This window comes from Galleria mellonella, unplaced genomic scaffold, assembly GCF_026898425.1.
Source record: "Galleria mellonella isolate WM207_F2 unplaced genomic scaffold, CSIRO_AGI_GalMel_v1 utg312, whole genome shotgun sequence".
Lineage (NCBI taxonomy): Eukaryota > Metazoa > Arthropoda > Insecta > Lepidoptera > Pyralidae > Galleria > Galleria mellonella.
In genome coordinates, this window is record NW_026442074.1 from 7,140,605 (window position 1) to 7,167,256 (window position 26,652).

The following is a 26,652-nucleotide window of genomic DNA, read 5'->3' on the forward strand; positions in this document are numbered from 1 at the left end:
TTTTTGTGTGATCTCAGTTTTAAAGTATAGTAAGTACTTATAATAATTTTATTAAAATTTGATATTATATTAGAAAATGGTGCAACTAGTTGATTCTACTAACTAACTCTAGAGTTAATTGTTAATTATTTTTCCCAAAACGAAATTTCTGTTTCGATATAAATAAATACATACCAATTCTATAAGAATTATCTGTAAACCATTAATAAAAGGCGATGAAGTATGTTCAGAATATGTAATTTTATTAAATATTCTTTATTATTTCACTATTGTTATGAACACACGGAGCGATAGAACGTCGCACTATCGTGTTTAAACGTTTGAAAGACTACAAAATACCAAATACCTAGGAGATATACAGTTTTTGTCACTGCTTTTCTTGAAAAATTATCGGTAAATACTAATAAATACAAGATTTATTTATTTATATTTTACTTCAAACAAAGATTAGATTGTTACAAATTATTTTGATCAGAGATATACAAAAGGCGAGCTTAATCCTGTAAGAGTTCTCTTCCAGGAAATCCTGAGTGGAAAGGAGCATTAATTACTTTGATGTATCTAGAGATAACACAGTAAATCGTATTTTATTATTACCTGACCCGACAAACATCGTACTATCGAAAATTATAGAACTGTGGCATACCGTCTACGAAATACTTAAATTGGCAACTAGAGACAGTTTGTAGGGAAAAAATAAAAAAGGGGTTTTCTATTACACAAACATTACAAAAAAAAAAAACAAGTTGATGCAACTGTTCGTCTGTTTTGTGCTTACCAACACATTTAGTAATTTTTTTTATTTACATATATATATATTTTTATTTCTCATCATCATCATAAATGATGACGTGCTGTTGTGAGTAAATAAATACTCGATAGATACTTAGTAGATTCAAAGTTTTTTAAATATGGTACAGTGTAGTATCGCGCGTTGTGATCAAGCATAGTCGAGCGGTTCAAAAAGTTTATAGCTGTTCGTAACGATTTCGTGCATAGCAGTATTGCAGAGTAACAGACGTATAGATATTGTAGGGAAAACTTTCATTCCTCTACATGATCCAATTACATGATCCAATATGATCCATTTCCTCGGGGATTTTTCACCTTGCAGCTACAACCCGCCACTTCACTATGAAATGCCTTATATGAACTATAGATATTCTAAAGCCAGCAAACTATAAATGTACGGTAAAACTTTAATATTATTTATTTGTAATCCAACGAGTTTTTGTACGCGACGATGGGGCATTGCATCGCTCCCTGTGTTAATCGCCTTATTCAATTTATGCGAGAAAAAAACAGCAATGACATTAATAGCACAACTGTGGTTATAATAACAAACAGTTCTGAACTTGTATGTATAGATTTATTCAGTGCGTCATACAACGTAGGAGTGTCTATATAGTAAAAATGCAAAACGAAAATAAATGTTTAATAGAAGTCAATCCTAATGCCAAACAAATTATAAGGGTATTGTTTGGGTTAGACCAACCAGGAAGACTAGAAGAGGCAATCACTGTTTTAGAAGAATGGATTAAGAAACAAGATCATTTTGTTAAAAAGGATTTTAGTAAGTATCTAGTAAGGATATACTGTAATTGCTTAATAATATCAAGTTTAAACGGTGGTAAATTGTTGTGTTTACCGAGAGAATAAGGTTACCAACCAATGAAACGATCACATGTATTGATAGTTACTTTTATTCGAGTAGTTCTCTCACATTAGGTACTAATATCACGTTACTAATATTATGAACGTGAAATAAAGATTTTTATATAGTTTATCTCTTGACGTTTTAATACCTTAATTAATCATCATGAAAATGGTATATAGCATAGAGAAGGACATAAGTTACTTTTTATCTCAGTCAATCAAAGTATCTCGATCACGCGGACAAGGTTTAGGGAAAAAACTTGTTTCAATATACATAACCATTAAGGATGCTGTTTTATTAATAAATAAAGCGTAAATTAAACAGAACGATTCAGTCAAAAGTAATTGAACGATTGAGTGACAGAATAAAAACCATTCGGTTAATCATTCGCTATATCGCTCACAGAACGTGCGTTTAGATTAAACTATGGGATAGAATAAAGAAAAATTTTCTCAACAATGGAAAATTTGTTAGTAGTAATTAGATAGGTACATAGAAAAAATATCAACAGGTTTATAGTTTTTGTTTCCTCGTCAAATTTTACTATAAATAATAGATTAATTTGTAATTTGTGAAAGTAATTTATGAGTCCAGCTCACTGCTAGCGTTTTATTTGGCTTTAAAACCACTTAAATATTTTCACATGATTGTGTAGTAAATATTTTTTAAACATACTTGTACAACAGATAAATATATATATATAATTAGATATATGTTTCATATTTATTATATTAGAAAATAGTATTTAGAATTAAGAAGTAGAAAAGTAATGAATGAAAACTACTTGAAACAGGTAAACATGTGTGTGTTAAATTTCATTAAAATCTATTAAGGCGTGTGGTGTAATCAATATCTATTTTATACATTTAAAGTATATTTACCTTTGCAAATTTTGACATTTAATAGTTAAATGTTCAATTTATTACAGTTGACTAAAATTGAAATCTTTCTTTTTTAGGATAAAAATCCTATTTTAATAAAAAAAAAACTTTATAAATTTACTATAAAAACTGGTCGAATCAGAATATTTTACAGATGATTAAACGTACCTACGTTCTAAAAATATGATACTAATTACAGCTACAGGAAATTATCCAAGTAACTAGTTAAATAGTAGCCTTATTGTGACTTTATAATTATTAGTCATTTTATGAGCTGATTTAATACTCTGAATAATTAACAAATAATGAGTTCAGAAGAATGTTAATCGTCATCGTTCTTGCTCTCGATTATTATTTGTATGGTTTTATATAAAGATGATAAAGAATATAGTGCTTCATTCATATATAAAATATTTCTAAATTTTAATTACAGTTTAAGGACTTTTTTTTTAAATTGGGAATGTAGGATACATTTCCAATTTAAAAAATAGTCCATTAATCATTCATCCAGTCTGCCACGCATCGGGCACGCTCATTATTTTTCTATATTCAACGCCATCTGACGGTATTAATATAGGTACCACTAGATGACGTTGTATGTAAAAATTTAAAATAACAATATTCAATGCTTTCTGAAAATTGTGTTACTGTTGACTTTATGTAAAAAATATTTTATGTTTTCAAAACACTAATAATAGAAAAAATAAATATAAAAATTTAATTATTTTTTCTCTTTTATTTTGACACAAACATTACCGTCTATTAATTTAAAATTTCTGTGATAGCTACTTCAGACTATATTCTAATAGAATTCAAAATTATTGTATGATTAATATTCTAATTTGCTTTTAAAGAAATTTTAAATTATTATTAATAATAAACATAAAAGTTGCCTTTAAAAGCAGAAAAAAAAAATTAAACCTTAGCCTCTAGATAGAGATTGTAGATAGAAAGTACTTAATTTTTTATTTTGAATTTGCCAGTAATACATTATGTCTGTCCGAATTCTAATGCGTTGCATTCCTATTTTAATGTAACACTAGCTTTAGTCCGCAATTTCCTATGTATGGATTTTAGAAGCTATTACCCCTTAGGAGGTGAATTTTTAAAATTTCTTTTGTAGGTGAACATTACCCTATAGATTTTACATTTTAGGCAAAGACTTTTTAGAAAGATTGATAATTATAAACAAGGGTTTGCTCGAACGAACAAAAAAGAAACTTGACAAAATTTGTACTCTACGAACGTTGATGCCTGAGTTTTTTGGAGCTTACAACATAAAGAAAGATTTTAATGACGTGAATTTAATGTAAGTATTAATTTTAATGCTCAAACTATATTCTCAGTTATAGAAAACAATGTCAATAAGTCTATTTAACCCATGAGATGGCGTAAAATCACCTCTTAGCACTCAGTATTATATTCATAAAAACTGTACCATAATAAAATAGTAATAGCCGCCAAGTGTCATTGTCCACCATATTAGGACTTACAGTCGTTAACATGTGTGTTATTATTTATAGAACTATATATTCTATTTTACTCAATATTTTTTTAAAACTATTTACAGGCATAGCATTTAAAATGCAGTGGGACAATATTTATAGTAAAACATCACTTGCATTTCTAACCTTGATGTAACGATGTTTCTATTCATCTTTGAATTTAATGTATCCATTTATCTTAAACAATCCATTAAAGTACCAATAGTGAATATAGGTATCTAAGGGGAAAGGGGTTATTAGTAATGTGGACTACCAGCCCTATTGCTAACAATATACCCTGTTAAGTCAATTTATACACGATCCTGTCTGGAAATAATTATGGTTAATTTATGATAAATTCGTCACGATGGGTCTAGCTGGCCCATATGCTTTTCTTATCACCTATCCTCCTTTACTGGTGATTCACGAAAATATACTGATAGCTCATTTCATTATCAATCATCATTCATTAAAAAACACAGGTTCTTCTCGAATCTCCATGAGAGATTTCAAACAAAAGAAAAAATAGGATTTCGAACTTTTAATGACCGAATGAAAACTTATAATAATATATTATTCTATTCTCTCATTATTCTTTTTTTTTTTTTTGTGGAACACAATGTTGAAATATGTAAATACATAAAATAACATTGACTTAACTTTACTCAGATCTTTTGTCTAATTAACAGTAAATAGAGATGAAGTAATTATTTATAACAGGAAAAAATAATTAATAATCGGATAATAATCCAACAATTAGACACAATCTGTAATAATATAATTACATGATAGTTTTATAACTTTATATTTCAGAGTTGATGCCATTATGCCTAAAACTACATCAGATTTCTACAGAATATATTTTATGAAAAACAATAACTGTACATCGCCCTCTTTTCTGAACTACTACAGAAGACTTGTTTTTGTAATTATTTTATTATTATTATTAGTTTATAGAATTTTTATAATGATTATATATTATTATGATATATTATTATTATTATATATTATATTATAAATTGTTCATTGTACTCAAAAAGTTGTCAGAAATAAATAAACATTATTATTATTATATGTATTCTATTTTTTTATATAGAACGATTTCAAAAACGGTTTTTACTTCAACTGTATTTTTCAGTAGTACATGGTATGTGATTTTCGTTGATTTTGAGCTAAATTTAATAACGTTTTAATATAGCATCGCTATATTAAAATTCAATGTAGAATGACCTCCACTAGACGGAGTGATGACCTCAAATACATTGCAGAGAGTCAGTGGATGCAGATAGCTTAGGACAGTCTATAGGTAAAGCCTATGTTCAGCAATGGATAGATAATGGCTGAAATAATGATGATGATGATAGCACCGCTATGTCATCATAGAAGTAAATAATACTTTTATATTCATATTAGATTAGAATTTATATAATTGACTCCAAAAGTATTTTTATTCTACATGTATTTATTTTTTGTAGGTGTGTAAGTTATATGATATTACTTTTTGTAACTATGAACCGATTTTGATAACTATTTTCACAATCTATTTTCTAATTTGTAATTATTTATATTTTTTTAGTATTTGGAGTATATGCTGCAATATGATTACAGTGTAGGCATTGTAATTATTGTGGATTATATGGATACCAATTTATTAGAACTCATAAAAACTATGAGCATAACAGAGCTACGGCAGGCCACTGTACTATTCATGGTAAAAAATATTTTTTATCTCTATATTATTTTAAATTCTAATATTGAAAACTTTGATCCGGCACAAAGGACCACTTTTTAGGCTCTAATCAATGGTGTATATTTTTTTATTATAAATATATATTACTCAACTGATTTTAAAAATAACGTACCTTTCTACAGATGAAATATCATTGTGGTTAAGTGTTTGTACCGCGGAGGACGATGGCCTGACACCCTGCGGTGTCCACAATCCCCACCGTCATCTTACGCAGTATACTATTAAACCACAAAGCTATAGTAGCTATTTACAGCACATCATTTTATAGTTTACAATCACAGAAAAAAATCTATTATTTTTAATCTGTTGGGACAAGTATTTCTGTACTGTATTTCAGGAATTATCCCTATTGATTTTAAAACAATAAGATGCCATCCGAATTCTTTTATTGACTTACTCAGACGAAAAATATTTTCTACGCAGACAATATTAACCTTTATTGTTAGTTTTATCTGCTTAGGATTTTAAATTTGATTTTAAATCTTCAACATTGTACATATATTTTATTTATATTATTTTAGCTCGACCATGCTAATGCATTATGAATATAATGAAATACCAAAAAAATTATGCATATCTTCTTGTATTTTACAATGTTTTTGTGAAAACTACTATTATTACTACGATTTCTTTGTTTTCTTTGTAAGCTTTTATACGTGTGAGAATGAAGCCAATAAATAAACATTTAGTATTATAATTATTATTATATACAATGTATACCATATTTTACATACGCTATACATGCAAATACAGGATTATACAACTTATTAAAAAAGGCATGTTTTGTATAATTCCCAGGAAGGATATGGCTTGAGAGTAAAAGGAATACATTTCTTAACGCCCTCAAAATTTATCGATGGTTTCGTAGCATTATGGAAACAAATACTAAGTGAAAAGGTAGCCAATCGTTTGCATGTCCACAAGTCTTTGGAGTCACTTCACGACTCTATTCCTAAGGATTTACTTCCAGCTGAATATGGGGGTAAAGAAAAGACTCTTGTGGAAATACATGGTAAGTTCCATAACTGCTTTCAAACATATTAATCCGATTAATTTTTTTTATGTGGCTGTCTTTTATATTATTATCATATACATTTGTCAATTATAAATAAATTTTCAGGAGTTTCTTTATCAAAATGATTTATTCGTATGGTACTATGTAATAATTGTTGGCAGCTTTTTAATATAAACTTCTTAAATTTATAAATTTTCTATAATATTTTTTTAGGTAACTATTAAGATTACTAGTTGTAGCTACTTAATAATTAAAAATTTCGGATACAATATTTTTATTCAAGAAAGATACAGTTGCATAAAGTACAATTTACAATTTAAATTCAACAATTAAATATCTGTATTACCATCAGTCCCCAAACTAGGCCAGACCTGTATCTTGGGGACTAAATATACTATTATTCATTAATAACTTTTTTTTAGATTAAATTATTTTCATAATAAATAACCATTACAGTAATGTCAAATAATATAAATAATTTTATTGAATTGAAGCAAAATTTTTAATAATTGTTCAATCTTATTTTTTCTCAGAAAATATAATTAACACTTTGAGTGAAAAAAAATTTATAAATTACATGGAATCCGTTATGGAAGCAAGAACCGACGAGAGTCGCAGAGCACCTGATAAATTCAACGAACATCATTTGGGAATGCCGGGGTCTTTTCGATCATTGGTTGTAGATTAAAATTTACTTGCATGCATATAACTTAATATAATATAGGTAAAATATGTAATAATATAAAAAAATAATAATAATGAAAATAATAATATTATATTACTATGAATCCATTGTAATGTATAAAACGGAAGTGTTTATTTGAACGCCCTAATCTCTGGAACTACTAGTAGATTTGAAAAGATCATTTTGTATTTGATAACTTATTTTTTAAAGGTTATAAACTATTCAACATTACAATAGGACCACGGGCGAAGTGGAAAGATATAGGTAGTATTATACATTTAGTTAATTATTTCAATCTTCCTTTAAATTCTCTTTCTTTTAAACTTAAACTTTTGACAATCAAATTCCAGAGATATTGATTTTATTTGAGGTCAAATTCGATAGTATTTGAATCTGCATCTCTCAACTATCCGAGCTAAGTGCATTTTCATTTATACAACAGAATTTTTTCTTTGCTTTTTTATATCCGTAAAGATATATTTACAGAAAATTTCTATGGAACCCATAGAAATTTTATCAAATTCGGTTTAGTAGTTTAGTTCTTAAATCATAATAATTGGTTTTGCCATAATTGAAGTCGATTTGTTTTTTTTTTTGGGAACACAATTTTTTTAACCAATTTTTCAAATGTTATATATAAATAACTGATATTTAAAGTGTTATTATTTATTTATTTAAAAAAATCAAATGTTAAACTTTTCAATCTAATCCTCAGAATTTGCATTTTACAATTATTTTATTACAAATATATTGAAATTCTAAAATAATATGTGTATGCAAGTTATCTATTAATTACGTGTAGGTATGGAAAAATCATTGTAAATCTAACAATTTTTCTGTAGCCCATATTTTTCAATATTTGAACATAGTGTAAATGTAATACTTAAAATTTCACTCGTCTTTATCTAAGTTTCAACAAATATTCCTATAGAAATACGTAACTATACGATACTGTAACTGATTTATAACAAGGAAGATGATGTCAACGACAGGGTCAATATTTATTCGAAAGAATTAAAGATTGCCAAAAAAAAACCGAATTCAATTGTGATAAAACCAGTTATTTTGTTCTAAAAACTAAACCACTGAACTGATTTCGAGAAAATTTTACGGAAGTAATCTAGAAATATATTCTTTCAGATAAAAAATCAATTTTCTAAATTGGTTTAGAACTGACGAAGTTATAAGGTTACATACATAAAAAATTTTGAAACAAATTTAAAAACTTTTTCTTTTTGAAGTCGGTAGAAAAAGTATTACCACCTGATAATATCGTTTTCGTTATATAAATCAAGATACAAATTTATAAATTAGAAGTTTAGATTGGCAGCTGAGAGAAGCAGTTTCAAAATATATCGAATCGTGTAGCGACATTTACCTATAATTTTCTTACGACTTCAGAAAATTTTAAATTTCAATATGTTTCTATAATAATGTATGGTTAGCGATTTTATGACTTCAAGTATTCTAATTTTATAGCTAATATTATAATATAAACAAAAACATAGAAAACTTTGAAATAAACTTTTTAACCTTTGGACATGGGTTAGCACACGGGGTTTAGTAAAATTGGAGAGTCAACTCTCAAGGGGTCTAATAGGGTGTTAAGTTATGTATAAAACTCTGATCCAGTTATTTATTTACATTTAAAACTTTTAAACATGTTAAAGAAAGTTTTAATAATGAGCAATTTCTGCGGGAATAACCTCATTTAGTTTATATAAAAGTTGATTTAAAAAATATTATGTAAATCTTCTAATAAATATACAAATATACCTGTAGAAAATGGTATCAAATAGGTTAATATATAGTTTTTGATAAGTTTTCTCAAATATCAAGAGTTTCTAGACCAATTTTGTTCTTTAAATCCTCAGACTACAATTAAGTCTGACTACGCTGTTCAAAGTGTAAGTGGATACTAATTATCATTCATTTTCAATCAAATTTTTTTTAGACTATCTAATTTTCAAGAAAAAAAAATAAACACAAAGTTTGACCTTTATGATTTTATGGGTGTTTGTAGACAAAAATATTACTTTTACCGCTTAATAAATAAAGAAAATAATAATAATATATATGCATTTTCCTGATATCAGTTTAATATCGAACTCAGAAGAAATACAACGATATATTTACCAAAAATATATGTTTGGTGCTATGCGATTGCCAAGTCACGATTTATTTTATGTAAACAAAGATGTGTAATAACGATAGTTACAATAAGCTGGCAATTAATTGGGAAATGTACCCTCCATATCAATACGAAAATTACTGACTTTCTGTAGTACAAAGGCAGTAATTTTCGTATTGATATGGAATTTCGCATTTTTTTATTACGAGTAGAGCATACAATAAGAGGTTTTGTCATAATGTTTTTTATACTTTAATTTTTTTAAGAAATACAAATTTACGAACGTATTTGAGTTAAATACATATTTTTAGTGAAAAATATTTTTTAATAAATAAATAAACTATTAAAAAATGTGTGAATGGGTAGTCGTGTTTGATTTACACCTTAGATAAATAACTTACACGCGTAAAATGATTCCAAGCTAGAAGTCTTACAAATAAGGCCTAAATATTTAGTCGGTAGTTGGTCTTATCAACGCCCCAAGAAAGCTCAAGTGGTTGTCTCGGAGCGATTCTATCATTAAGCGTGTCAAATTAAAATTAAATTATGATAGAATTTAATTTTTGTACATTGAGGCACCACATTTCCACCACGTTTCTTATTATATATATTATATGCATTAATATTTTAATTATTGTGGATCAGATGAACCTACCGCCCTCTCTCGGATTAATTTAAGCTGTAAACAACGTTTTCAATCATTGGAGTGTTAGCTACGAAATTTTGGATTTGACCATCATCAGTCCATAGGCACTAGGCCTGAAAGTTCTCAGTAAATTAATTAATTAAATTATAAAGTTTAATTATTAAATTAAATTTATATAATTATTTTATAATACATTCATTAAATTATGCAACCTAATGAGTTAATTAATATTTAACTTTTATATATAACAGTAACTTATATTTGATGTTTCCGATAATTGTTTTCATTTCTTTCATAAGTCTTCTTCAAGGTTAGTATAATAGTTTCAACGTAACGCCTTGCCATAAAAAAATTAACATTAGTTATTTCAATTAAAAAAAAAATAATAAGCCGATATATTAACCTTTTGAGAGTTTCATCTGATGGGTTTTGCATTCACATCTCTTTCATATCACGGCTAAGAGTATATATTTATTTTACACCTTGTTGCGCTAGTTACAAAAATAAATACAGTAACTATTAATGTAACAACAATATTAATGCAGAGATTACAGACAAATATCTTTGTAAATTATAAACAACATATTTTTTATAGTATTTAAATTGTTAAACTTACAGCTAATTTGATGGAAAGAGATAATCGTCGCCTGCGGACATGAACAGCATCATGGCATTACAGAACGCATTGTAATACCCATTGTACGAGTACACAATTATTACAATTCTTAGGGACCTATAGTCATATTACCGTCCGTATATACTCCAGCATAGAATAGACCATACCTTCCTTTCCCATGGATGTCGTAAAAGACGACTAAGAGAGGGCGAAAGATGGGCAGCAGCGTCCCTCTTAAAACATCTCTAAAGCCTAACTGTAGTTGCCTTGGTTGTGGTTGCTCAATATGCCTGCCAAGCATAGCAACTACTGGCAAAACCCCCCAAGGGGGAGGCTTATGTTCAAAAGTGCAACGTTAAGGCTTGGATGATGCTTATGATGGTATGATATGACCCCGTATCTTGTAATTTCACCGCTGTATTCCAACCCTGCTATGTTTTTTTATTTTTTTATTCTGGTGAAACAAAAAGTATGCAAATAAATATTAACATCGTTTCGCCATGGTAAATCTATGATGGAGGATCCGCTAATTTGGCCTAAATAGCTGTCTTCTGTGAAATGAGAATTTGAAATATTCGCCAATATCCGTGATTCCATGATACGAATCTCCAGAGATATCACTAAAGGCCCAAATTCCTTATTTATCTGGCGTATTTAAATTACTTTATTAAAATATGCAACAAGTGACCTATGATACTTAAAGATTGAGATTACAGCTATGAATTATCCTTATTAATAAATATGTAGCTACAATTATGCTAAGGTAATGTACGATAAGTTTATTAAGTCTGTTGATTTTTAGCACTTTTTAGAATTAGGAATGCATCTTAATGAATTAGGACACTTGTAAAATTCTACAGGTATGGTACTATAGATTTCAACCTTTTGTTTCAAAACTAACAAGGATATGTTATATAATGAAATCACTTAATTGATTTTATTCATTTTTTTTTTAATTGTATTGTTTATTCCAACCTGAGATATAGGATATTTTTATCTCGATATGAAAATATTAAGCTGGCAGAGGTTAAGCAATATTTTGACGAGTCAGCTAGTGTTGAAACTAAATGTAGCCTGCAGTTCCGCCCGCTTGAATCAGTACATGAAGAATCCTGTTGTAAGCTAGGATATAACTTTTTTTATGCTACTTAGAATGGCAAACAAGCTGACGGCCCACCTGATGGAAAGTGGTAACAGGCATAACAGAGTATACTGTTTCGCCCATGATACTCCCCATGCGTTGCCATTCCTGAGGACTCAGGTGTTGCTTCTCTGTATCTTGTAAATTCACCACTATGTCCCACTCTTCAAACCGGAACACAGCCATGCAAACACAACTGCTTCACGGTAGAAACACAAATGGGACAGAGGTGCCCAAGCAAAAGTCGTTTGCTATAAAGTTTGTACAAAGTCTCCTTCTGATGAATTAAATTGGTGGTAAATTAAAAATATCTACAATTATTTAGTAAATATAAAATCGGGGGTCAATGTCTCTCTCCATCCAAAATATTATGCCAGATTCGATATTGATTGACTGACACCATTAAGACGCTGAGGCGTTAATAGACAAACCATGCATATTTATGATATTAATATATTTAGACATTAGTAAAGCTAATATTTCCAAGGTGTAATTTATCTGTATTTTTTAAACATATTAATCACATTTTGAGAAAAAAAATCAAACATTATTTTACTCCACTGTGTTGGCTGAACTAACAAGGTAAAAATTTTTGTATGCAATTTTTCTACGAATTGATACTTCGTTATTTTTTCTCTACACTTCAATTGATTGATTTTTAATAAGTCAGATTTGTATCTTCAGAAAAGTGGATGGGGACATTCACTTTTCTGAAGGCGTTATAAACAAAGTTTCCTTCCAGATTTTGGGGGCATCGGCCTTTCTGGATACTCGAAATTGAAAACATATTTGAAAGGTTCCCCGAACTTGGACAGGTATAACACTTGAAAGGGAAAAGAAATATTTTTTGTAATTTTCTTTTTTTTTTTATAAATAAACACGTGTCAATCTTGTACCTAGTGAGTAGTGAGACAGTATGGTTTTGATAATGATATTACAGTTAAAAAGGTAGATACCTAAATAAGTGTTTCCAATTCTCAATATTATTGGACAACGTTGCGTGTGGCTCTATAAGTCAATAGATTGGAATGGTTTGTGACAATATTATGCATCGTATCTATGGAAACGGCTCTGTTTTGCATTACTAATCCTCCTATTCTAACATCTGTGCAATTGCTGTTAGCGAGGCAATCTTTGAAGATATGGAATTATTTATCTCCAACTCACTAGTGACAATAGAATTAAAGAAGTTTCATTGACCCCAGTGGTATAAAAATAAACAATAATTCACTTTTCAACCGACTTCAAAACGAAGGAGGTATTAAATTTCGTTGTATTTTTTATGTTTGTTACCTCATAACTCTAACAGTTTTAAACCAATTTGATTTTGATTAACATTCTATGGGACTACCATAGAAATTTTATCAAAATCGATTCTGTAGTTTAGATCAAAATAACTACTTTTGTTTCAAGTAAAGTCCGTTTTTTTTGCAGTATATATACAATTTTTATATATATAGCTTTAAAATTCCGTAGTATTAATGCGTAAATGCACTAATTATATAAAAAGAAAAGAAACAAAGTTTATGATACCTCATATAACAAATAAAAAAGCCGACATTATTAGTTTTACTTAATATAATCCATTTCTAACAAAGACATAGCTGTTAATGTCAAAGAAAAGGATGACCGTAGTGCTTTCACTATGTGAAAGATAAGGATCAAAGGTTAAATTATAACAGAAGCGACTTTTGATAACATTATTGAAGAATTAACTACACTCCTATTTTTCATAATGTCTGTAGGTTCGAAGGTCAAAATATTTTATAATTCGTAAACAAAGAACATTATTCGTAGATAACGACGTTATCATTGTTTGAGTTTTTTAATTCATTTTGTACTAGATTTTTTTTGTATTACCAAATATAATTAGAAAGTGAAAAAGTGATCAAACTTAACTAATCTTGATAAAACTTAGATGCAAATTCAATCACTTACTAGATACCAATTTTGATTTTCAACGAAACGTTAAATTTTATTTCTGCAAATCGATATGATTTCCGAGAAATGTACCTCATTACAAATTTGTATAATTTTTTACTGCGTTGCCATATGCCACAAAATGAATGACGGTGAAAACAAAGCCATTTCTTTCGTCTATTTTTTAAATCTGCTTACCTTCTTCTGGGTATTGTTGTTATTATCATAGTTTACTTAATTATATATCTTTATAGACTTTACAAGTACAAAGACATCCAAAAATTTCTAAAAAATATACATTCTTCTACAAGTTTACTAAATTTTTTTCCAAAATTTCGCGGGCAAAAAAAATTTGTAGCCAAAATTGCGAAAAAAATATAAAATATGGCAACGCTGACTGCGCTACAAAGGTTACTAGTACTAGATAAAATGTAATTAATAAGCGAACATGAACTGTAACTGAATATTATGATAAGAAAATAATAATAATAAATCCATCTCCTTAGATAATATTTACGTATATTTTATTCCCTTGTACTAAATAAATATAAATAGTATCGACACTTAATAAAGCTAAAAAATTAAAATACGTACATAATTGACCTAAAAATCTAAACACCATCATTTGAATACTTACGAAACTGGATTTTTCGGTTTAATAAAATTATATAAACCATATAATTTTATATTGTTTTAAAAATAATAAAATATTACGATTAATCTACATTCAGTTTCCTGAAAGATCCAGGCATTCCCAAATATTCCTCGTTAAATTTCGAGACATCCCTCTTCGATTCGTCTGTTATGAGTTTATCCATATTTTCTATTACTCTTGTAGCTTCTTCAGACCTTAAAACTTCTTTCCATTGTTCTACAAAATTAACAATGATTATTAAAATTAGAACAATAAAATTATATAATTGTAATAATAATAATATCTAAAATTAATATATTACACCAATAAATAATTAAAATAATAAACAATAGAATAAATCTTACAATTTATTTAATTGTTAAATAGATTATTATTAACATTATTATACACTGTATATATTTCTATAATTAACTTTCAGATGAGGTTTTAAATTTAAGTTAACGAAAATTTAAGTATTAAAGAATGCTATAAAGTAAATAGCTATTTTATATAAGAATTGAAAGAATATTACTATCTGCACCCTGCGGCTACACCATTATAAATCAACATAAAAAGTATCCTATGTGCTAAATTAGAATATAATCCTTGTACCAAATTTCATTCAAATCTGTTGAGTAGTTTTTTTATGAAAGAATAACAAATCCATCTAACCATGGTTACAAACTTTCACATTTATAATATTAATAGGATTACTTACCAGCTAATTTGGCACAGGACTGCTCATTCCCATTATAATCTTTAGGTAAAATTTCCTTCGGTATATATTTTTGAAGGTCATCATATGTCTTGTGCACATGAACGCGATCCGCTACTTTTGGTTTGAGGGATGACTTCAAAATTAACAGTAGTTTGTCAACGAACGGTGTTGCGTTTACTATGTGTATACCATTGATTTTAGTTCCAAAGCCTTCCTATAAGTGATATTTATTATTATTATTTGTCTCTATCTATATCTATATTATATATAAAGAGGAAAGTTTTGATTGTAAATTTGTAACGGATAATCTCAAAAATAACTCAACCGATTAAAAATTATTTCAGCTATAGAAAGCTACATAATCAGTACGTAACATATACTATATAAATAAAAAAAAATAGAGGTTCATACGAAAATTACAATAATGATATCCAAACTATTAAAAATTTGCCTATTAAAGCTAATATCCGGTCACTCGGGTACATTATATTACATTTATATAAAAATCATATCTGCAGAAATCAGCGGCGGAATTTTAGGCATATAGAGTTATTAATTCTTTTTATTTATTTATAGTTGACATATTATATTGAAAATATTTGAATATGAAATATGAAATCGTTAGTTTTTAAGCAGATTTTGTTTCGCAACAAGAGGTTTTTGTAGTACAAAGAAAAATTATAACTTCAATCGTTACAAAATTAATAGGGGATCAATTTAAGAGTAAATCCTATCGTTTCCAAAAAAGAATTAACAAAATCGGTTCCTTTAGAATTGGGAAAGAAAACATTAATTACAAAAATACAGATAAATTGGAAACTTCCAATTTTTAAAAGTCAATTAAAATTACATACATTGTGTATTCTAAAAGATATTATTTTTTGTATCCACGACTTTGTCTGTTTCAGATTTATATTATAATATTTATATTGTTATTAACAATAAATAGGTATACCTTTATTTGAAATACTTACTGTGCACAATAATTCTGCTTTTTTAATAACTATGGGATTCAATTTAGTGAGATGACCGATGCTCAGATTCTTTAAATCGATAACAAACGTTTCTGATGCACAGTAATCGTAATTTAGTCTAAACTCTCCAACCTGAAATGAAAACCATGCTTATTAGGAATAAAAAATACAAAACAAATGTCCAAATGAAAATCAGTAGAAATAGTTAGATAAAGAGGGGTACATATTTAGTAGAATAATATTATTATATTCAAATGTGTTTACTTTTTGTAAATTGAAGTGGCAAAAAAGCTAAATTCAAAAGAGTACTGTTACATTAAAATTTGCCAAAGTTAATAAATATGTATCCCTCATTGTATGAAGACGCATTGAATGTGTAATTATTACCATGGATCTATAGAAATTTTGTAAAAAGGGATACGATGTAAAGAGGAGATGATAAAGAAATACCAAGAAAACAAAAATTTAAAAAATCCAACCAGACAAATCTGCGGAAAATAGGTAGTTAATAGAGATATCATAATATTAATTTACCAAAAAATTGTATCTAAAATAGGAGAGCAGACTGAAATCATCAAGTTTATCCGTTAAAAACTGTGTTATCATTACTCTTGTTAGATCCTTAGGTGATAATTTTGGAAGAGGTATGTAATTTCTGTAAATATAAAAAAAGAACATATAAATAATACATAATAATGTAACAATAAATATTAGTGATTTATTTACAAATGATTTCAGTAATTAAATAACAAATAGAAACATTATTTAACGATATTATAAGGATAGAAGAAAATATAAGTAAAAGAATATACCTATAATGCTCGTAATAAAAGAGTAAAATTTATGCATTAAAAATAAATCACTAACAAAGCACAATGAAATAACAATAAGTACAAGAAATAAAAAGCTATATAAACGATATATAGACTTAATACGCTTGTAAGCTTAATATAAAAAAGTGCAATTTTATTTTAGAAAAATAAAATAGTTGCATATTATCAGCTCACATCAGACATGAAGTCAAGAAGAAAATCTATTAAAATTAATTGTTGTTTGTTAGTCTCAAAGTCAAAAACGGCTTGGCCGATTTGGATTTTTATTTTATGTTTTGATAGTTATAATACAGAGCTACTTTAAAAGAAATAAAAGTTAAAAATATCCTAAAGTTCAGCTAAAAATCGAAAAATTCTTCTTCAGATTATGTTTCATAGATGGCGTCGTAGGTGATACGAAGTTCACCAGGTCACCTAGTATTCAATAAAAATATATAATAATAATCATACCTATTTATATTAAAACATTTTAATAATAATAAATATCTGAATTTTGGGTAAAAAATAAACTTACACTACTTCCCAAAGTTTTTCGAATTCATTCACAGTTTTGTGCATTGACAGTTCCGGCATCATTCCCCTGGTAGTGAATAGTTTTTCGATTTTTGTTTTAGTTCCTTCAACAGAACCTCTGGCCAGGACGAAAAATCTTTCTAAAATAGTACGACCTTAAACAAATATTAGTATTTTAAATTATTTACCAAATAATTATCCCATAGAGGAATCTCTTACAGTCAACCTTTGAGAAGCTGAAAAATACTATATAATGTTCAAGAATAAAACCGTACTGTGAAGTATAAAACATAAAATTAAAAAAAAAAATGCATATAATACAATAAAAAGTAACGTAAAAGTATTAATATGTTTTAGTGTACTTATAATACTTTACTTTAAAAGTTTATTAATTCGTTTACATCCTCATTTATGCACAATTTTTAGATTTTTTTTATTAAATTAAAAAACAATAGCTATTAAAATTGTAGAATTTAATTTTAAGTATTTGACATCTTAACATTTGAATGACTTAAAATTTATACATGTTATTTATAAATAATAAGGCTTCATGGAAGATATCGTTTTTAGAGATAAGGTCGTCCATTGTTTGACTGTGATACTTGTCATTTTTTGTTTTTACTAAGTTTATCGGATCTTGTGAAAGGAATAAAAAATATCTTTATGTATTCTTATGTTTCACTTTAAAAGTATATGTATTATATATTATTTGAATGCGACAAAAAAGATGAATAATTAACGTAGTAAAGTTATGTATTATAGGAATAAAATGGATCTCTTTATACGCAACTTCAATGACAGGCTAGTGGGCATCAATCAAGCCAAATTATAATTGACACGTCAAAGTGATTGATGATTATCATGAAAACATTTTTTTATCACTTACACTAATAAATGACCACATGTTCCAATGAAGTTTATTTTAATATCGGGATATCTAAAATGAAATCAAGTTGATTGAAAATTTTGCAATTTCTAGAAACGCATATTGTATAGATAGGTACATCTGTTGTACTTATGAATATATTTCTGCCTATAACCAGCTATTTTACATGAACTACGTTTTAGTTTAAAGGATATGGCAGGGAAATTAATGGATCTCCTGAAAACCATCGTTTTTAATTCTTCTTGAATTAGTCTCGATGGATTAACTGATCTAGGGTACCAAGAAATAAAATATCGAATTTTCCAACTCAATTTCACATTTTTGTTTATAACAAAATTGACTCAGTAGATGGCGCTTAATTAATCCCACCATAAATGGACAAACAAACGAACAATATTTTAAGATTTTTAATCCTTTAATATTATATTTATGTTTCGATCGTCCCTGAAATATCGGAAAATATTTCATGAATAAGGTCTTTATCAAGCCTTATTAAGTGTAAACCTTCTGGTTTCAACCTCATCTATCATCGCTCATTGGATCCTTGCCAGCATATGGTCAGGCGTGGTTACCATTTCATTATTATCCAGATAAAGAAATATTAGCCCTTTAAAAAGGTATTGCATTGACATATAATATCTTATATACTGTGATGTCCATAGCGCTGCACATATCTTATAAGAGACAGTTACCTCTTTTGTGGAAGGCCTTCACCTCCTTTACTATTCCAAATTGCATAAAAAAGCTATTTTTATTTTTACCGTGAGCATTATCAGTGCAGCCACATCAGCACTGTTTCGGAATGTAAGGACATACGTAATACATACAGTCTAATATCGTGTTAATCTGTATTAAATTAATGCATAAATTTTTTATATTCGTGTTTTTGGCGTGAAGCAGCTGTGTTAACAGGGCTGTATTTCAATTTGACAGTTTCCAGGGGAGGCCACAGGGAGGTCAACATGATTGTATCATATAAAAAAATCAATACAGTATAATTTTTGGTTGATGAAAATTATTAAAAACTTACTCATATGCTGACTGGCTTCAACCAAATGTGGTTGCTTCTTCAACCACTCTTCCACGTTGTCCAGACTTTCTCTAATCATCTGCACATCATTTATTCCTAAACGTTTCCTTGTGCCTTTCAACTCTTCTGCCGAAACTTGAACGAGGGGTAAAGATGGCGAAATCGTCTCCATTTTACTGTAAACATTAATATTTTTATTTATCTACATATAATGACAATAAATTTATTGGATAATTTTATCTAATAAATTTATTATCATAATTTTTTATATTATATATATTATAATAAATTTTTGACTCCATATATTTATAGGTTTCTATTATTAATTACATTTTATATTTTTTTTATAAAACAATCTAGACCTGCAATTCCCCGAGCTGCTCAAATAAATATGGCATCGTATTCACCGATTCTTTATATATAAATATAGCGTTTTAGTCAATTATATCATGTCAGAAAGCTACAACCTTAACCCAACCTGTTATTGCAACGTAAACATTAATGCATATAACTAAATAATCGTGTGCACGAATGCATTCGTATAAACCAAATGTTTATACTTTGTAGCGAAAGTAATTGTTCATAATGCTCTATTAGATCAGTCTGCTCGCAGTCTCCTTGACGTTCGTCAGTTTGTCGTGAATTTCTCATGATATCATAACTAGCTCATTTGAATTTAGTATCCGGTGTCTCATCAACGTTACCATTTCAATTTTATCTATTAAGAAAATATTTACGTATGTGATACGTTTCTGTATTGTGATGTAACTGATATATGGTGATCACCCTGACGCGGATATACCAATTACTAAAAAAGAAAAATTACGTTTACCTTAATGAGATTATTATAAGAAAATAATATGCCTTATTATCCGTAGTCCTAGATACTTTTCGCACTTAATTCTAAGTAATTGCCACTATTTTTTGTACATTTTGCTAATAATATATTTATTTATTAAAAAAAAAAACAATTATTATAATATAGTTAAGTTATTATTTTAAAATAAATAAAAAAATATATAAATAAAAAATATGATCATGAATATTTAAGCGCAGTCGTGTTAATAGTGAAGTAAAATAAAAAAAATATATAGAAAAATATACAAATATAAATAGATTGTACGATATATTAAAAAAACAACTGCATCAGCTAAGGCATTTCACACTAATGAACTTGTATTACAAGCAATTAAATAATACAATATAAATGCAAGTTGTAAGTAGTCATGTTATTACATTGTTATAACAAATGTATCCTAGTCATCATAGTTAATTATCATTAATAGGGATTCTACACCACATGTGTAGGGACTTACGTTTTTCATCCTATTCGACAGTTTTATTAAATATAATGTAGAATTATAATTTATAATTATAATTATTTTAAATATTGTTATAAATTATTTATTATTATATTTTACAATTTTTTGTACTGATACAATACTATGTCTAGTAACTATATAAGAATTAATTTACTCTAAAATTGTTTATGAGTAAATTTCTTGTTTAAACCAAAGTCTAAATTAATAATTAGACTTTGGCTTAATTGCACCACTCCCACAATTGAGACAAATTTAATGAGATTTCATATTATTATCGGTATATATATTTTGTGTTATTTTTAAAAGACTGCACTCTTCTTTCTTCAGCAGTTGGGTAAAAACTGAAATATTAAATTCCTATTATATCCAACATATATACAATCGAAACGTCAGCGTATGGTCAACACTAGAATCAACATCTTGATGCTATGACGACAATACCATGTTATATTTACATGTAAATTATTCGTTGAGGTCAGCTAAAGTAAACTATGGTCAATATCAGTGTAAACAATTAATCAAACACGCTAAATCAAACATCATATGTAGTAGATTGTAAATAGGCATTTATATCTAACAAGTTTATCTTAATGAATAAAAATTCCGAGCCTCTGTGTTCGTTGACACTAATATCAGAAACCACTGAACCGATTTTAATAAAATTTTGTAAATTTGTACAGTTTGCTCCAACGTGAGAGACTGAATAGTTTTTATATCAATAAAAAATGAACGGTTTTGAGAGGTAGTGGTGAAGAGCAAAACAGTGTTTGCCAAGTTAATTAGTATTTTATAATGTTTTAATTTTAATTAATCTTTTTTTTTTCTTTTTCTAGTCTGCTAATTGTCAATCTGTTCCTTATAGAACAATAATCCAATCTGCTGTTTGGATGTCAGGTTTAAATCTTGTTAATATATGATGAGGCCAATCCATTAACCAGCTCTCAGTCTCTGTCTGTAAATCTTTCTTTTAATTAATCTAAGATTAAAATTATACTACGTAGATTGTCTATTCCAAAATTATTATGTAGATAATTTGTATCTCAACTTAGTTATTAAACTTAATGGATAAATTATTTACTGTATACTTAATAGTATATTTTTTATACATTATAAGTCAGATATTAAATATATATGTTCTTAAGTTACATTCTTCAAACAAGAATCTTAGGAATATTCTTCATCTGTGAAGCATGAGATCTAAGTTTTATATCCTTATTATAGTTTTACTACAATAAACATTTTTATATAACTGCTAAATAATAATATGTAATTATCTGTAATCGTTTCTCAGATTTAATTGCTTATTATCCTGTACTCTACGTTTAATCTAGATCACCATCGCCTTGCACTTTGACATTGACGGAAAATTATGAATGACTTTTAATTATATCTACCAAGGGCCTTTTATATATGACACTCTTAGAAATTTTTTAACTACGCCCCTGAGTACTTTTCAACAACGCTTCCGATGAATAAAAAGGTCACAGGAAGTGCCGAGTCCACAGTCAAGGATAATTCCTCATGGTGACACAGTACCACAGTTCAGTCAAACAAAAAAATATCAATGTCGATGCGACTGCATAAACCTAAAAGTTTAACTCTCCTTTTGCCCTTAGCCAGTACTATATCTGCCTATAGAAAGCGAAATTAAAAGCCTATTAGCCTATTAGCCTTCTATTTAAGAGAGTATTCTACTGATTAAACTTAAGTTCTTTCCGACAAAAGCTTAAGTGGAAAAACGAGAATTTTTTTTAAGTCTTCTCTAAGTGAAGTTTATATGTAAAACCATATTGAATGCAAAGAGATTTTTTATTAAAATTATTAATGAAATCCACCAATAATTTTAATACTAATTGTATTATTAAAGTTTATGATATATTTGTATTAATTTCTATTTACATTTTAATATGTTTAAGTTTACAGGTTGGATCTAAAATAATTATATTTTATATTAAATATTCTTTGTTCCAGAAAAGATGATACGTTTTTATGATAATTGCAATATCTCATATTTTTAGGAAAATAAAGAACTGATTTGTGACAATTTTTTTTCGCATAATATACTCAGAAATAAAACCTTTAGTGAAAGCTATTTTATCAGTCTTTTATATTGTTTAAATAAAATTTGAATAAAGTTAAAGAAACTTGAATTTAATAAATTAGTTATATAGAAATGTTATGTAATCCGAATAAATGTACTAAAATTTTTAATGAAACTTATAATATTTTATGTCTTCTTTTAGAGAATAAAATGTTTAGCACTTAAAATTATTATTGCACGAATTATTTGAACAAGAATATTATCGTAAAAATACATATTAATATTATTCGAAAAAAAAGCAATAAATATCTGTTATAATATTTTAAAACTTTTTACTTAACAGTAGAAATTATACTAAAAAAATAATTAGGCGTATTATGGTCCACAGATCTCAAACATTTATTAATAATAAAACTATGCTAATGTGATTTACAATTTTATTGTTTGGGCGACGGCGAATTGTACATATTTTATATTTAATTATATTTTTTACTGGTTTTACTTTAAATCTTTGAGTTTTTATAAGATCACATAAATGATAGTAGTTTACAATAATAATAAGATTGCACCATACCTGTACACGTGGTGTGAATAACCAACCGGACACTAGTACATCACTTAAAGTAATGTGGAAACGAGACATAGTCGTTGTTTACCTTAAAATATCACGTACATACCTACATATGTGTGGGTATTATAGGTGATTTACTCAGAGACTAGTATAGTTTTTTACCTACAATAGATATTATGTTTAATCTTACTAATATAATAAAATTGTAACTAGACGATATCTGCACATAGAAAGTATTTTAGAAAGAAAATATTTATTAGTTTTTATACATTCATTTATAGTATAGATATTAGGTTATAACAAAAATGTACACAGGCGGACTTATCTCCTAAAAAGAAATTTCTTCCAGACAATCTTAAGAATTAAATGCATAATTTTAGTTCATACGAAACTTTTATCCATAACACTTTTACACGTTGCTTTACTTATATTTTCTTTTAAATAATAATAAACTTATTTGTAATTTTTATGTATGTTTAAAATAATTTTAAGCTATAAATTTAAATTATATTAGGAAAAAGTTAAACTTATATTATAAAATATATAATTAATAAAGATAATTATTATAATGTTTTGCTGATTTAAAAAAGATGTCCTCCAGCAGCTAAAAGAACCACATACAAGTAAATATTCTTTGATAAAGTCTTAAATGATAAGTTGTTGAACAAATAGAGTAGGCAGTCACAGTATATTTGCTTTCGGTTCGCTTCTGTCTATACTTTTCGGATCAGATCCTTTACAAGTTAGTATATATATAAATACCATAGTCATTCCAATAAATTGAAACAACATTTTTATAATTTCCTATAAATTAGGAAAATAGTTCCACTATTTATAAAGGAAAACCTAAGTTAATGATATCTATAGAACAAATTAAAACAAGTTGTTAGTCGTGGCTTTGTCTGCACGAACCCATAACTCTTGCTTACCACCGAAATTTTTGGAAATCTTTTATTTATTATCCATGAGGTTATTTTTTTACATATATTTACTTTACTGAAGGAATTAGGGTAATTAATAAAAAAATAAAATATCAGCTGTTCAATAAGTTGTCCACGGCTACTTTCTACCATCAAACAGCTCGCCATCGACAGAGTTCATCCTCATACCTTGAAGCCTAGATGGACGCATACAACGCCGTTTCAAAGACGTTTCTTCCCACGAACGCTCAGGTTATGGAATAAGTTCTCTGTAGAGGAACTGTAGTCCCTTGGAAAAACTTAAATTCTTCAAAAAACTAATAAAGAACTGTTTTTAAGGTCGGCAACGCGCGCGTGATGCCCCTGGTATTACAAGCGTTCAAAGGCTACGGTGACTGCTTAATATCAGGTGGCCGTATGCTTGTTTGCCATCTCAGTGGTATATAAAAGAAATTAATTCTATTATAAATGTACAAGTATGAATTAGTGAATACACTTGTTTAGATATTTGTTACTTAATCATAATTGTTGACGGATTTAAATAAATTTATGGGCCATTAAATAAATTTATGGCATATGGGATATACCAATACAATTGATACTTTTTATGAGGTGAGACTTATGGCTGGTAATGAGGTGTTAATAAGCTATTTTGTATTATATATGTTATGTATGCTAATTCATGCGGAATGTTCCTAAACGTGAAATATATCTTTTATAATTATCTAATACATCTTAGGGGAATCTCGTTTGTTAATAATGGGGTCAAATAGTCCCATTACTAGCAATATACTTTATCAGGTCGACCTCCATGCGGTTCCCTCTTGAAACTATCGTGGATAATTCTTTTTAAATTCGTCACGATGGGCCAACTGAACTGTTTTCATCCTCACCTGTCATCTATCACTAGTGCCCCACCAGCATATACCGATAATGTAGTTACTACTATCACTAATTAAAAAAAATATCATAAAATACAAAGAGTCTGTTATCTTTTGGCGCCTTGATGACTCAACCAATTGTTATGAAATGAAGAATACGAACATTATTTGGTTAGTCGTGTTTGACTACCTTGATGGTATAACGGTTTAACCCCACCTTACAGGGGGAAAGGGATTGTTATGGGGTCAAATAGCCCCATTACTAGGAATATACCCTGTCAGGTCGATCTCCACGTGGTTCCCCTTGCAAACGTGGCTAATTCTAGTTGAATTCGTTAGGATGGGCTAATTGATCTGCTTTCATCCTCATCAGTTATCTATCACTGGTGCCCTGCCAGTGTATATCGATAGCGCAGACGGGGTTACCATACCATTATCACTCATTAAAAAAAAACCCCACCTTGCATTACAATTGTCGCGAGTTCGATCCCTGTAATACAAATATTTGTATTTTTGAATACGCATGTTTATGTTTCGACGTTTTGTTTGACATATAGGGACTCAATGCATCATGATTTTTCCTGTTAGAGTCAATTCTGTTAAAGAAATACGCGTTTTGTTTTATTTGTTTAGTATTCATAAAACAGAGATTGTTCAGTTTAAAAACAGATTTTTTTATGCAATTTAGAATGGCAAACAAGCTGACGGCCCACCTGTTGGAAAGTGGTAACCGTCGCCTATAGACATGAGCAGTACTGTGGATATAAAAGAGTATACGATTTCGCCCATAATATCTTTATGCGTCGCCATTCTTGAGGACTGAGGTGTTATTCCTCTGTACCTTGTAAGTTCACAGTCATATCACATACACCCTTCAAACCGAAATACAGCCATCCAAACACCACTGCTTCACGGTAGAAAACAGATGGCCTGTGTGATAGGAAATATGAGTATTATATGTATGTTATTTTTTAATTACTGTTTTAATTTAATATTCTTTATTAAGTTGCACCCTCAATTTTATTTTCTGTTATCCCTGTCTACGGTAGACTGGTAGACCGTGAAGTAGTTGTGTTTGCATGGCTGTGTTTCGATTTGAAAGGTGGGATATGGCATAAATTTACTGGGTACAGAGGAATAACACCTGAGTCCTCAGGAATGGCAACGCATGGGGGGATCATGGGCGAAACAGTATACTCTGTTATGTCCATGGTACTGCTCATGTCTATAGGCGACAGTTGCCACTTTCCATCAGGTGGGCCGTCAGCTTGTTTGCCATTCTAAGTTGTATAAAAAAAAAGTACGCCATTTACATTTTCTAGGTGTATTAAAGTTTAATAAATAATTATTGAATATATATCTCGTTTAATTAGTATGTGTTAAATCGATTCATTTTATTTAAT

General features: G+C 28.2%; 2 protein-coding genes across 2 annotated transcripts; one reads left to right on the forward strand and one right to left on the reverse strand.

Annotated features, from left to right (window-relative positions):
- The first annotated feature begins 819 nt into the window (after positions 1 to 819).
- On the forward strand, positions 820 to 7,882 carry LOC113510565 (alpha-tocopherol transfer protein-like). Its single transcript, XM_026894018.3, has 6 exons — positions 820 to 1,573; positions 3,694 to 3,847; positions 4,836 to 4,947; positions 5,599 to 5,733; positions 6,571 to 6,784; positions 7,321 to 7,882. The coding sequence occupies exons 1-6, from the start codon at positions 1,360 to 1,362 to the stop codon at positions 7,473 to 7,475; spliced, it is 984 nt and encodes a 327-aa protein (XP_026749819.2). The 5' UTR covers positions 820 to 1,359; the 3' UTR covers positions 7,476 to 7,882.
- A 6,543-nt stretch (positions 7,883 to 14,425) lies between these two features.
- Positions 14,426 to 23,569, reverse strand: LOC113513888 (uncharacterized). Its single transcript, XM_052895966.1, has 7 exons — positions 23,452 to 23,569; positions 19,515 to 19,690; positions 17,600 to 17,753; positions 16,787 to 16,907; positions 16,253 to 16,384; positions 15,279 to 15,492; positions 14,426 to 14,797 (listed from the first exon to the last, which is right to left on the reverse strand). The coding sequence occupies exons 2-7, from the start codon at positions 19,684 to 19,686 to the stop codon at positions 14,643 to 14,645; spliced, it is 948 nt and encodes a 315-aa protein (XP_052751926.1). The 5' UTR covers positions 19,687 to 19,690; positions 23,452 to 23,569; the 3' UTR covers positions 14,426 to 14,642.
- Positions 23,570 to 26,652: the final 3,083 nt, after the last annotated feature.

What these genes read in the sequence shown, in the direction of transcription:
- LOC113510565 (XM_026894018.3), top strand. Translation starts at nt 1,360, where the DNA reads ATGTATAGATTTATTCAGTGCGTCATACAACGTAGGAGTGTCTATATA. An exon ending in TTTAATGACGTGAATTTAAT is followed by an intron (nt 3,848 to 4,835) that starts GTAAGTATTAAT and finishes TTTATATTTCAG; the next exon opens with AGTTGATGCCATTATGCCTA. An exon ending in ACTACAGAAGACTTGTTTTT is followed by an intron (nt 4,948 to 5,598) that starts GTAATTATTTTA and finishes ATATTTTTTTAG; the next exon opens with TATTTGGAGTATATGCTGCA.
- LOC113513888 (XM_052895966.1), bottom strand. Translation starts at nt 19,686, where the DNA reads ATGGAGACGATTTCGCCATCTTTACCCCTCGTTCAAGTTTCGGCAGAA. An exon ending in TGAAGCCAGTCAGCATATGA is followed by an intron (nt 17,754 to 19,514) that starts GTAAGTTTTTAA and finishes TATTTGTTTAAG; the next exon opens with GTCGTACTATTTTAGAAAGA. An exon ending in ATTTTAGATACAATTTTTTG is followed by an intron (nt 16,385 to 16,786) that starts GTAAATTAATAT and finishes TTTTCATTTCAG; the next exon opens with GTTGGAGAGTTTAGACTAAA.